Source organism: Gavia stellata, chromosome 18 (genome assembly GCF_030936135.1).
Source record: "Gavia stellata isolate bGavSte3 chromosome 18, bGavSte3.hap2, whole genome shotgun sequence".
NCBI lineage: Eukaryota > Metazoa > Chordata > Aves > Gaviiformes > Gaviidae > Gavia > Gavia stellata.
Genome location: NC_082611.1, coordinates 7,083,838 through 7,098,022, shown reverse-complemented (window position 1 = coordinate 7,098,022; position 14,185 = coordinate 7,083,838). Strand labels below are relative to the sequence as shown.

The window sequence follows — 14,185 nt, the reverse complement described above, 5'->3', positions numbered from 1 at the left end:
TCACCTTGATGAGACAAACACCCTTATCTCCATTTCAATCCAGTTTCATGCCTCCCGCTATCAGAAAAGAACTCACTGATACTTTATCTGACTTGCTGGTGGTGAACAGCCCATGGAAGTCAACAGAAAGACTCTTGATAACTGATTTATTTCTATCAGGTATTAAAATTTCCAATATTCCTAATCAAATACAGGGAATGCCAGGAGGAATCTTTCCCAAAAGACCACACTTTCTCCTCCTACTTAGCGACATACGAGCAATAATCAATATAAAGAAAATAGAAACAAAAGAAATGGAAGGTGCTGGACATCAAAAAACTTATCTGCCAAAAGTGTCTTTCACTACCTGCAGAATAAGGCTCCTGCTTCTCGCTGTGAATGAACTCTTTTCGTTCGTATTTGGCTCTGATCCACTGTTCCCGCAGCAGTCTGGAAAAAAAAAAAATACACAGAGAAGGAGACATTGTCCAACTTACGCTAAGGAAGAATCCAGAATCATCAATTCTTCAATCAAAATACAAGTGTGATTTAAAAGTCTTCCAAAAATTGCATTGTACAGTCTGGAGTCAAGGGTTTCTTCTGTTTACTGTTGGACAACAATAAATCGTTTCCTCGTACATCCAATTTTATTGGAAACTTATTAAATAACATTTACAGATTTAGCAGAATAGCCCGTTCCCACCCACCCAATCGGCCTCTGTACAAAATTCCCTCAGTATATGAACGATTTTAAACCTAATTTCCTCTCACTAGATCTTTCAGTAAATGGGATCAGTAAAAGAAAAAACCAACAAACTGCATACAAAAGAAAAATCTTTGCCCTGAAGCTATCGCTATAAAGGCAGAAATGGGGTATGCCTTGTGCCATGCGTGTACATGATGGCCTTTCAGCAGTCAGAGCTGCAGAGATACTGACTCTTTGTCGCGCACGGACAGCTATTCAAAGAAATTGCGATATGCCAGGTTAAAATCATACTTGTGATGACGAGGGGAAGCCCAGCCCAAGGACGGGTGACACTTGTGACTCGGTGAACACGGAGCTTGCTGCAGGGTGTCATGTACCTCCCAAACAAGGACCAGCAGGAATTCAAGTGAGAGGTGACCTCTTCAAAATGAAAGAGATGTAGGACAGTCATATCCCAGGCCCTAACCAACCTCTTGGAAGGAACCGGGGTGTAAACGTGAGAACCCACCTGGCAGAGCTCTTCCAAATTCATAGCCTGTACCGCTAAGTCTAAGAAAGGAATCCATATGATGCATGGCAGGACACGTGCCTATTACAAAGTCCTTTACCTCTCATGTTGAAAATTATCCCAACGATTTCTACACCAAGGCCTTAATTTCCAAAAAGGAAAACATACCCCAAAGATTATAAATACTTTTTTTGCTGTTTTATTTTAGCATGACTGCTGGAACTAACGAAGTAGTTTAGATCTAGACTATGCTAGGAATTGCTTCAAACCATTTTTAACTGCACTTAATTCTTAATTGCCCTAGAACCTTAAATAGCCCAAGCAGGCAGAAATCACACGCAGAAATAAAGGCACGTGTCAGCCCAGCTTCACAGCAGACATTCTGAAGTGGCCTACCCCGATGACAGTAAAAGATTCCCCAGCATTGGGTGTGCTCTGTAAAACATATCGTGCTTCAACACATCAACTTCTCTGCCAATGAAAACTGTTGATATGCTTAATTACCTCTTCTTTTTTGCTGACTATGCAAATTTAATGCTATCTTTTCAGCACACACATTCCAGAAATGCTCAAAGAACATATGCGTACTAACATCGCTTATGAAAATTCATCTGCAGGTATGGCAAACATATTCATCAAATCTGCAAGACACTATTCAGTGAGAACTGTGGCTGTAATTGCTTTACTGGCAGTAAAGGAGGAAATAATTACATCTATTTTCTCCCATCCATTGTTTCACCTCCTTGCTTGGGGCACCAGCCTTCTCCCACAAGGCTCAGGGAGCACCACAGCTTCCCTGCACCCAAAACTCAACTGTGAGCTTCTGCTGAAACAGAAATAATGCACCAACTCTGCCTTTCCCCCTTCTGTTCCTGTTTTCATGACTGATCTTTAGTTGTTACACACACATCTGCAAGTTTGACTGTGAACTTTGAAGATGAACACCCATCTCCCTTCTGCTGTCACCCCGTGCTACGCTCTGGTTTGGGTACAACCCATCTTCAGTTCATCTCAGGAGGTTCAGACGCGTTTTGTAGGAGTGTGCAACGAGGCTCTTCTGGGTTGAGCAGGATGCTCTGTCTGGATCTGATACCCACAACACGATAGCCTGCAAACGTAGAAGACTGATGGCCCAAAAGGTAGCACTTAATTGCCTGTTTCTATACTTCTGCCACTCATCAACAAAGCTACCAAAATTTAATCATAAACACAGTACAAATACTTAGATTTGTTCCGCTTCTTGCAATTTTTCCAGCCCGGCTGCTGCAGACAGCTTGTTATCACCGTAGCCAAACTTGGACCTTTTCAACAAGACGATCAGGGATTTAACTAGGAGGAGGCAAATTCACACCACCCTCGGCTCCAGCTGACTTCAGTGGATTCAGCAGGAGCTGCAGCTGTTCCGAGTCTCTGAAAGTCAGCCTTCCAGTACGAATGTTTAAATACAGTATAAATTAAGGTTCATATGCAGCAGTGGGAAAACACTCTTGCTGTATAATGCAAATACTACAACAGATACACTCTGCTGGTCTTACGCCTTAGGGAACACCGCTCTGCAGCGACTAATTCCCCTGACGCTGATAACGGTGGTGGTTCCGCATCTCCACAGCTTTTGTGCAAGAAATCACAAATTGGGCAGCCATGAGGCACCTCGCCCAAAGGGGTATCCTGGGAAGTTGCAGAATGCTCTTGATAACCTCTCCCAGCTTTTGGGCCAGAACACGAGTGACTCCGATGGCAGCTCTCACAGCAGACAGGACTCCAGCCGTGCCACTTTCCCAGCTCACATAAAGCACTTTTTGACAGCTCGCATATTCTTCCCCTTCCCTCATCATCACAAACCCAGGCTCTTTCAGCAATAATTTCCCAAAAAACAAGATACACCAAGAGCAGCCCACAGTTAGGACAACTCAGTGCAAGGTCAGTGGCTGCATCTTCTGCTGCAGTAGTTATTCATAGAAAGCAGAACAACTCCAGCAAAAGAAACTGAAACAAAAACCCAATGAGGATGGCGAGGAGTCCAGCATCTCCCTTCAATGCAACAGAGAAGTTGAGCAGGGACTTGACCACACCCACTCTCGTGGACTGGAGGCAATCCTGCCATAAAAAGCCGCTGTTGAGTCTGGCGTTAAACGCTAGTTTCACTAGCATCGCTTGGATGGATTTTAAACAGGAGCAAGAATTCGTCCCTGTATCTCTGGGATCTGAGAGCAATCGGAGGGCAGGGCCCATCCAGAGGTCCCTCAAGCCATACAGTCTTCTCCATCATTTTCAGTGGACTTCAGACCTGATCTCCATTTCATTTTAAGTATGCCTTCAGGGTCCTTTTAAACATCTGTTGCTGTGTTTTAATTGAAATGTGTTTTTCCTCAGGTGAATACGTATGTAAATAACCCGAGGCAGACATCACATGCGGAATACAGGACCCTCCACCCAAACCCCCCTTTGATTTCGACAGGAGTTCTGTGAACAGAAAGGACTGTAGCAACGGCCTCATGGTATTTCATCGCATTTCTGGTGATGAGATAATGTAGCAAATATGCTGTTCATGTTTGTTAGAAAAATATAACTGCATCATTCCTAAACTGTGGAGATGCACAGCTTTCGGGATCAACTCCAAAAGCTTTAACAGCCCACCTAAAGTCTGGCAGGCTGCTGGTTACAGGGAATGTGTCATTTTTTGGCAATTAGAACAGAAAGGTCTTTGTAATTATGAAGATAAAAACCTGGGAACAAAGAAAAAAAACAAAAAAAGCACCAAAACCCTAAGGAAAAACCACATTTCCAACAGAGTAAGGGAACAGACTGGGCTACACCAGGGAGGCAGCAGGTCCAGAGACTGACAAAGCACCACCAACACCAAGAGCTCCAAATCGCATTTTAGGTACTTGTTTGCTTGCCTGATCACCCACATGAAAACAAGTGCTCTCTGTCAAAGGACCAGCAAGGAAGGTTTCAGAAGAAGCCAGTGGAGCAGTTTTATCTTGGTCCCACATCCTCGAAGCCTTTCGCTCACAGGAAAAAACACCACAAGAAAAGCTGTTCAAGCAGTCTAATGTCAAACCATCATTGAACGTCTTCATTGCACTCTATGGAGGAGAGCTGACCAGCCAAATTTATAGTCTCCAATTTATTGTTACCCAAGACCCGCAGCTGGGCTGGCCTTCTTAGAATGCCCTACAGTGCACACACCACAGACACTGCGTGGCTGCTATGGCTTTTTGGAGACGTACAACAGTCAAGAAGCCCCAGCCAGAGGTGAAAGTGGCCCAAAAGACATCAAACACCAACCGCCACCACCCTCTGACTGCACCCTTGTGAGCCACCATCAAGTCCAACACAGACAAAAGAAATGAATGTCATCCAAGAACGCCATTTCCAAAACCCAAATTTGTAGCTTCTGGAATTTGTCAGAGGTTCTTCCAGAAAAAAACAATCTGCTTTCCACAGGCAGTTCTGTGGACGCAGCTATGCCAAGTTTCTGTCAAACAACTGTTTTAATGAAATTTTAAGTCCGAGTCCAAATTTTTGCTCAAACTGCAAGGAGAACCACTGCAGCGTAGAATAAAAACCCATCCAGCTTCACACCCTGCCTCCACACCTTTTCCTATCTGGTAAGTCCTCGCTGTGAGGACTTGCTTTTAAATGGCTTTGCGGAGGCATGAGACAGCTGGGGGGGGTTCTTCCAGGCGCTCTGTGCATCACCCTGGCTTGCAGAGCCCTGGCAGCAATGTGCCATCCAACCCCCCACGACCAACAGCAAGCTTCTGGAGGAGAGCAAAAAGACAGGGGGTTTGGCTACCAAGGCATAAAAATCTTGCATTATGGATTTGAAGAAGTTAAAGCTGAATTTGAGTATGCAAAATCTGAACATGCTCAATTAAAACGCTAACCAGTTCCTTTTTTGGTTGGTTGTTTCACATGCACAGTCCAGTTCCCCACAACACTATTTTTCAGAATGGTTAAACACTGATTAAAAACATGTAGGAAACGGCCTGTGTTGGCACGGTCTTAACCTTGTAGCAATTTCCTTTGGAAATTAAATGAATCAATACGAATTAACAGGCTTACAAGCTAAAAACAAAGAGAAAAGGAACGACAAGTGGAGAAGACCCCGTGGACCCCACAGCCAGTTGAGACTGAAGGAACAAGCAGATCTCGGGCACTTGGCTGACAGTAGAGCGATGCACAGGCAGAGAATTCCCGAGGCCGAGTGCCCAATTTGAGCCACCACCGGAGACTCCACCGCTTGGCAACTGATGAGCAGCCACTCCGACAGGCCACACTGCAGCACCTCGAGCATCACACCCAAGACATCAGATACTTTTAAAAGCCATGGATGCAAAATCTGAAGACCCTTGTCAATAAGTAGGAGCCGGAGAAAAACACTCAACTTTACCCCTCTGGACATTAAGCGTTAAAGAAGTTTATAGATAAACTACCAGCAAAAGGAGGAGACAGAGGAAGAGGAGACCAGGTGAGAAGTTTGCATCCTTGACCATCATTACGACCCGTGCGTGGGAGGGGAGGGGGCCAGACTGACCTTCAGACACGAAACTGAGGTGGTGGGCTCGGCAGCTCCTCTACCAAACGAACCAAACTTTTAAGTGATAAAATAAGAAAAAAAATTCCGGGGATTTACTACGCAATTTCTCCTCCACACATTTTAATGGTATCGTAATACAATGAGCCACTTCTGCTAACAACCGTTCTTCTTCAGATGACTATATAAGTATATAGATGACTCCTCAAGACGTGAACCTCACTGGGATACATCCTCTCTCTGACTGATGTCTCATCTCGTTCCAGATAAGACAACCACCCAGTACAACTCATGCCATTTCACTCTGCCTCATTTTTCCTACCAAGGTACTCAAATGTACCGGCAGTCAGTATATATAAGTGTTCTGCATAAGGAGCAGATGTAGCTCCCACTTATACAAGCACAGAGAGAGGAGCAGAGCAATGCACCGCAGCTCATATGCAGTCCCGCAGAACGATGCTCTGTGTTCCTGAATCAAGCAAAAAGGCAACAGAAACTGCTGTCAGGTATTAAGCAGGGACAAGGATGTGCTTCCAGTACTGCAAAAGCCCAGTAAGAGCTCGCCTCCATCTTCTTCTATCAGTTTTCAGCCAAGCATATGGCTGAACAAAGCCTTTTTCCTTTGCTTTTATTCCAAAGCGATGCTACCCCTATGCTCACCGGTGACTCAAAACTCAACCACGTGTCTGCAGTGCATCTGCCCCAGAAAAGGCTGTTTTACAGCTCTCAGTCTGCTGCAGTGGTGTACAAAGCTGGGCTGTAACCACCCAAAGAGGGGTTTTGTGGTTTACGCTCCTCACCCAAGGTTCTTTGGGCCAATGCTGCGGTGGAGTAGGAACATCCCAGAGTCTGGGATTCATTTCAGCCTCAGGGACACCCCCGTGGTACAGAAGCTGGCTGCTCTGCTCACTGCTCCTGATGCATGGGCCAAGTTGCTGGCAGACAGAAGATGAGAGGAGAAGACAGAAGGGGATTTTTTTTTTTTGCTTGGGTGGTTTTTTTTGCCTGTGCACAGCTGGTAAATTTTCCCTGGGCAATTCCAGAGCACATCTCCAACTTCTCTAACTTTTGCCAAGTGTCTGACAGAGCCAGAAAGCCACAACGGGGTTTCTGGAGGATGCAGAAGCCAGATGCAGCAGGCAAACACCACGGATTTCCCAAGGAGTCAAACACAATATCGTAGGCAAGAAGAAAAAAGGACAAGCTGGTGCTGCAGCACTTCTTCCCTCTAGCTCTGAACTCTGCAATTCTTGAAGCAACCAAAGTAGAGGCATTCCAGAAGTAGCATTATAGAATTAAGAAGCTTCAAATGAACAAAGAGCCCGTCCTTATTACAGCTCGTGCGTTAGCATCCTGCCGTGCTGAGCCTGAGGGCAGCTCCCACAAAGCCTGCCCAGCTGCTGCAGCTGGCCAGCACGGGTTGTCATAATTAGAAGCATCAAAACCTCTTGACGCTGCAGAACATGGGTCGGCACTCAACAGCATGGTGCCAGTGTTGGATGGAGGTGTCATCCGTCGTGACGCTACCCAGGGCTGTGAGCTGGGAACAGCTCATGCTACTGCAGTGACTGGACTGCAGCGAGGCGGGGAGAAAGCTAAATATATACCCCTTTAAAAAGCAGCACTCCCCTGCTCTTGTTTAGCTTGTATCTGTCAAAAGGCACAGAGAGCCTCTAACTAGAGAAAGAAAAATACAACCTGGCACACCATCCTCAAAACATTCCCAATGTGCAACCAACCCACAGCTGCTTATACTGCAGCAGTGTCAGAAGGAGATCCGTTACTGCAGGAGGTTGCATCTATCCCAATGCACCCTGCTGCTATTGCAGAGACCCAGCAGCGCTGGTCCAGAAAACACCTACATGAGCAGAGCTCCAGGCTCAGTTCTGAAATCAGGGCACCCAGGCTGAAAATTGTCCCAGTGCAAAATAGGCACAAATTGGGAGTGCAAAAGGGCCAGAAATTGGTCTGCCAGACGCTTGCAGGAAGACTAGCCTTGCCTCATCCTCCCAGTCAAGAAATGAAAAACAAAACCACCCAACAACAACAAAAAAAACCCTTAACCCTCCTGCTCCTGTTTTTCACAGGTTATAAGCCCAGCAACGAGCCTCTCCATCGGGAAGGGCTGCGGATAGAGCGGCCGCCCCAGCGCTGCCGGACGAGCGCCAGCACAGTCCCTCTGTGCTCGCAGACGGCTTTGACAGGGCTGCGGTTGGAGCTCAGCCACCGCTCGGCAAAGCTCCCCGGAGTGCAACTGCACCGCAGGATGGAGGAAGAAAAATACTGTAGCGGCAGAGCCCAAGCTGCATTATCAAAGGAAGCCAAACCAACCGAGCTCAGAACGAGCCACAGACATTTCTGCCAGCCCGTCAGCAGAAGGAATGAAAATGCTTGTGGTCTCTGAGCTGCCTGAGCCGCAGGGCGAGCTTTTGCTATCTCTCAGCCTGACCCGTGCAAGGAGAGTTGGGTGCGATTTGCACCCAGATCCCAGGACGCCCCAAACTGCAGAGGGACCTGCCCCACTTCCAGCCGGACCCCCCAGCATGAGCTCTGCACCCCCTTGGGCAGGGATGGGGCATGGAAAAGAACCAGGACTCTGCTCCTGAACAGTCTGAATATCAAATAGGACCCTGCCCTGTAAGGGCAAAACAGCAGCTGGAGTGCAACATCTAATTGAATTTAACTGAGACTTAAGAGTAAACAAAATTAAAATCCCCTAGAACTGTGTTTCGCCTACCAATGACAACTAGGTGAAAAATCTTGCTCCTCCATCCCTAACATCACAAGTACATGCAAGTCTCAAAATGACTGGGATTTTGGAGCTCAGCAACATAAACATGGTACTGGATCCTCTCAGGACCATGACAGTTCACGAGAGCTGTCTGTTCACCAAGGACGGCATCCACCTCCCAGCTGCTGGCAGAGCCAGCAACTCCTCCTGCCGTCTGGGGATCGTGGAGAGCTTGTGGCACACTTTTTCTTCTTTGTATCAAAGAGACACTAAGGAGAAGGCAAAGGAAATCAGCATGAATAATGCTCTGCCGGAAGACTTTTTGTTTCAACCCAACTCTGTGGAGAAGCAAGAGAGAAATTATCGGTGATTTTTCCTTTTGTAGACGCACCATCTGAGGAAGTGCAATCTCTTTACACAGCAAGATGCAAGAAGCAGTCGACGCACAGGGATCAAAAGGATGCTAGAGCCATCTGCAAGGGGCTCCGCAGACCCCACGGGGATGTTGAGACATGCATCATAAAATTCTGGCCACCAAATCTTGCAGTAAGAGGGTACCTCTGTCCTTGGGCTGCCAGCTCTGCTGGTCAGGGGAGAAAGAGGCAGGATCTTGTGCATGGAGATGGGTGGGTCAATGTCACAGCAGAGCCTGCAGGAAAGTAAGAAGCCTCGCCTGCGTTAGGTGAACAGCAATCCTGTTGTCTGGGTGTGGACAGGCAGAGGGAGGCATCTTTGTCCTTGACTGTCACAAGGCAAGTCCCCTCCACCTCCTCCAGATCTGAGAGATCATTTTTCCGTGAATCCTTACTAAATCACAGCCCTGACTTTACAGATCCTCATCCACACAAGCACTTCTGAGTCCCCAGGAAACCCCACATGAAGCATCTTCCCCACCTTCCCTAAGCCAGGACCCACGGGTGATGCTTGAAGGCCAGTTCGAGGTTGGAGGAGAACCTGAAAGGTCCTAGACTCCCAACATGGACAAACATATGAAGGTTTTCCCCTCTCTCTGCCTTGGGAGAGACAGGGTTAAAAACAAACACGAAGTCACTTTGCTGAAGCCGTTTTTCTGAAATGAAGAAAAAACCAAAACAACGGCGCTGCCATGTTCAGCTGAATTTGCACCATCTCCTCCCCTAGACCGGCGGGATCGCTCCGGCTGGGAACGCCTTCCCAGCAGCTTCTCCTTGGGCTCCCTGCCACGAAGGCAGCAGTGTTCCAGCAATAGGAAAGGTAAGAGGCTGGGGCTTTTTTTCCTTGAGAAAAATAACCCTAGCAAGATAATCACAACACACTCTGAGTGTGTCCCTCCACAATACGCAGTGGCTTTGCCAGTCCTCAAATCATTTCTGTACTTGTAGGAGCTGTGGAAGCCACTGCCAGAAGCCATTTTAGATCAAAAACAAGATCTGGGAGCACTGCATGTATGGATGGGGCTTTTTATTGTCAGGCCAGGCAGTGCTTCTCACACCTGGGTCTTCCCAGATTCAGCATTTGAGCATTGTCAAATAGTGGGCAACAGAGGCATCACCAAGATACTTCACAGGTCTTTTGTCTTTACTATAAATATCTTCCTACATCATGCAAAAAGCCAATAACTCTTCCTAATAGCTATTACAAGAAGATTAAAAATACAGCTAAAATCACCTCGAGGATTAGCATAGGTAGTCATGAATGCCTCGGCCCACCTTCCGTATTATTTCAGGTCTGGGGAACACAGCAGAGCCTTCCTACTCAAAGGCTAGTATCTCACGCAGGGAGCCCTACGAACCCTTCCACTACTTCTGTTTTGGGCACCTCTTACGATGCTTGAATACATCATCCAGCTGCTCAGAGCCTCGCACACTGTTTTCACACCACTGCCACGCCGCCGATCCCTCTTCAACTAGTGACGCCGAGTTAGAGCAGCAGTATCGGGAGGGAACTCGGGGATCACTACTCACCAGTTTGCTAATACTAAAGTACTAGCTCTTGAGATTATCCCCTCCAGACCCCCTGTGAAGGCTGGTTCTACAAAGATACAAACCCCCTGGGTACTCTGCAGGACCAGACCCTAAAAACCCATTTCAGTTCATCTTCTTGCTCCCTGGATGGTACAGCGTGTTCTGGCCACTTGGTCTACAAAGTCTACCCCAGCTTACCAGGAAGGTTTACTCTATGCTGTATGGGAGACAATATCTTTTCACTCATCTTCACAGAGGATATTATTTGTCACTTAGGCAGAAAAAGAAAATCCATCACTTTGGCACTAAATCCTGGTATTTTTGTATTATAAGTAACCTAGCATCTCATATAGCAGATAAGCAAGTACTGTTTTGATGCAGAAGGACTATCTGAAAAGGCAAAGGAAATCAATGGGTAGAAATTGGCATTTTTGTAGCTTTAGAAACTTGAAAGAGTCTGGGGAACAGACAAACTATTGACTTCCCTGCATCATCTCAACTGTACTTATTAAATAAGATCCCACACGTAGTATAAACTCTACCATATGCGTGCAGAAGAACAAAGATTTTCAGAGCCTTTTATAAATGAAACCTCCTTTGTGGCTAAAAAAAAAAAGTATGCATCATGCTGCAACTAAAATATTACAGTGGCTGCAGCTGCACAAACAAATAAATGGTGTTTACCGGCAAAGGTATTTACTTACTGACAGTCAAGAAACGTTGGCTTGTAATAAAACGGTGGCATTTTAGATTCATATTTTGCTTTTGCTACATTGTTTCCATTTGAGGCCATAAACTGTGAAAAGAAGAGAAAAAACAGAAAGAATTAAAAAATGTTAATGGTATTTTCCCTTATCCTCTTTTGTTTCTGGAGAGTAATACATTTATTGGGATGGAGCCTCTGTTCACTTACTGAGGCTTCCCCAGGACTGTGCACCGAAGGGGTGTGTAAAGGCTGTGCCTGCAAACCAGGGCTCAGAAGGTAATATTGATTATTATTGCCAGGGCTTCCCCCAGCTTAATATGACACTGGGGACAGGTCTGTGTCCCAGTCACACGTGCACGATCCCCACTGGTCCCCACGAGAGCAGAAGGCAGCATGCGGTGGCATTTCCCACTCACAGGCATGGCACCGAGATGGCTCCCAGGGAATCCAGCACAGAAATCAGACAACCGGATGGCAAACCCCACCACTAACTTTTAAGTCCCCATGTGTTAGGGCTCCAGCAAGGTAATAGTCTCCGACAATACGCCCCTTGCTTTGGATCAAAAAGGATAATTTTATTTTTGTAAAACCATGCCAGCAACCTCAGAAAGGAGCTTGCAGTATTAAAAATAAATGAATAAATAAATAAATAATTCTATCTGCCCTGACAGCCCTCCTTTCCTTCTGATCGCTTATAAAAATGGCTAGTTGAGAACACTACAAACAAACCCACATATTTCCCCATTCATAAATTTTATTTAATGAAAATCACTTTGTATGTGTAAAAAACCCATCCTTTTCCCAGCAGCCATGCTAAATATTTTTTGTCTTGTATCAAATGCCAAGCGTACAAGCATAACAAGCAGTTATGCTTTTTCTTTTTTTTAACCCCTAAGATTTTTTTTCATTATTTTCATGGTTTTGAGCTTCTCAAGTTTACATATTTAATCTATTCTCAAAAAAAAAAAAAAAAGTCAGGGAAGGGAAAAGCCATGCAACACAAAGGCTTATTTTCCTCATAAAACACACGACTCCATGAGCTGTGGCTTTCAGAAAAACCTCAAAACTACAACATACAAGATAAAGATCAATGACTGGTAGCATTCTTCATGCCTTTGAAGACACCAATAGTCAAAGCATATAGGTTTCCTGGGTAGGTTTGCCTTTAGCAACAGCACCCAAACCTGGGCAGGTCTGTTGCATAAATAGAGAGAATTTATACTGTGAGGGTTCAGTTCTTCAAGATGTGAGTTTAAGAGTCTTCAACGCTAAGAGGAACAAAGCCAGAAACAGCTCAGCTGGGCAGGGGTGGTAGGCTAGAGGTCTCGCCTACCGTCTAGTCTAGGCTAGAGATAACGTGAGAAACAGAAGGCAGTTGATTTAAAATTAGTAATTTTTACACACTCTTTTTAATTGATATTTTTATAGGTGTGGGAGAAACCCTCACAACTTCTTCATGAAACAGCTATTCCATTTTTCCATCAGCATCACGGACCTCATTCCCACATTCAGGAATTATCTAGACATGCTTTCTGAAGTCACATTTGTTGTGGCATCTTTGGAAAGGACTCTGTTTTACAGCTTTGCTGGTAAAATGCAGTGACCCAAACTCACTGGTACTTCAAGTCTCAGATGCACATACCTCCACTTGAGCATCATCCCAGTCATCCAGACGGACCGACTTCACTTTGCTGACTTGGGGAATATTGCGATGGATTCCTGAACAATTCAAGCAGATGAAGATCCCTAGGCTGTGGGATGCCCAGTCCGGGTCTGAAAGCAAGAAGGAAAGAGAGAATTGCACTCGACTGGTCTATTGGATTCAGCGCAGGAGGAAGGAGAGATGGGGCAGGACAGGGCATGGCAGAGGAGTTCAGGAGTTACCAGGTCAGAGTTCCCTGATTTTAAAGGTATCACATAAATTCATAAGCAAAATACAGATATGTGTTCATTTATATTGACAGTTATACCAATTACACTAACAATTAACAGATTTGCAATCTCAGGTGCCGCAGTTATTCCCAAAGACCCAATATACAGACAACTGCATATGCCCGAGAGCTCCAAAACTCACTCCATGCTCACACGAAGAGAAGACATGAATGTCCACCTTTCATCAGCAAATCCCACCCAACAAGCACCACATGGAACAGAAATTGCACAATCAAAACAAACGGCCCAGGGAAACTGCTGTGCTGCTCCCTTGCCTTGCTATTTTTTATTTTATTTAATTTTTTTTTTATTTTTTTTTACAGTGGGATTGCTCCAGAGAGAGACTTCCCTCCCACAGCTACGGCTGCCCAGCAGCCCAGCCCTCCGTGCCAGGAGGTTTCCAGCCCTTGCCTTAATGGAAAAATGCTGCCAGTGGCAGCTCTGTACTTTCTCTGAGCAAAACCACGCACTGTTTACAGCCCTGAGCCGATGTCTCACACAAAGCACTTTCAACACAAGTCCTTCGTCCTTCGCCTCCAAATTCCTCCTCGGGACAGGCATTGCCCGAAGCCCCAGGAGACGGAGAGGAACCGGAGGAGGGCAGGGGCTGGGGGCAGGACACATCCACCACTGTCCTGGCGCTGCCTCGCTAATAAAGCCGATACAGGGATCATTGTTTGAACTCCGACTAGCAAATGCCAGCGCCTGCTATTCCAGCTGCGCCCCAGCAGAAAGAGCTTCCTTGCAAGTCACCGAGTCAGCCACTAAATCCTCCACCTCCCCCCGCCGGAGGTGCCCGCACCCCATCCTCCCCCAAACCCGCAGGGGTGGGGGTCCCCCGGCCGCCCCATCGCATCGGGCTGTCAAGGGGTAAGGGCAGGTCTTCCCTTCTCGCAACCTGTTGTAATTTGTTTATTCCCCCGCAGTAATTACGCTGAACACTCACTCCTCACAGCGCAGCAATTATTTATAAAAAAGGAGGGGAACGTGCTTTCTCCTCCTTCTACATATTTAATGGTCTGGCTACGCCAGCGCAGCAGGAGCAGGCTGGCCAGGGGCAGCTCCTCTGCACGGGGTACCGAGGTCTGCTACCGGCCCCTGCCCGCGGGGACAGCCACCAACCCCCCCCCAGCACAC

The 14,185-nt window shown here is 46.4% G+C and overlaps 1 protein-coding gene across 1 annotated transcript in view; it reads right to left on the bottom strand.

Moving 5' to 3' along the window:
- ADAP1 (ArfGAP with dual PH domains 1) overlaps positions 1–14,185 on the bottom strand; it is a 62,702-nt gene that overhangs the window by 39,101 nt on the left and 9,416 nt on the right. The window contains exons 2-4 of the mRNA XM_059826224.1: positions 12,759–12,889; positions 11,115–11,206; positions 347–429 (exon numbers count right to left, since the gene is read on the bottom strand). Of these exons, the coding sequence (XP_059682207.1) occupies positions 347–429; positions 11,115–11,206; positions 12,759–12,889 (306 nt within the window). The remainder of the gene's footprint in view (positions 1–346; positions 430–11,114; positions 11,207–12,758; positions 12,890–14,185) is intronic.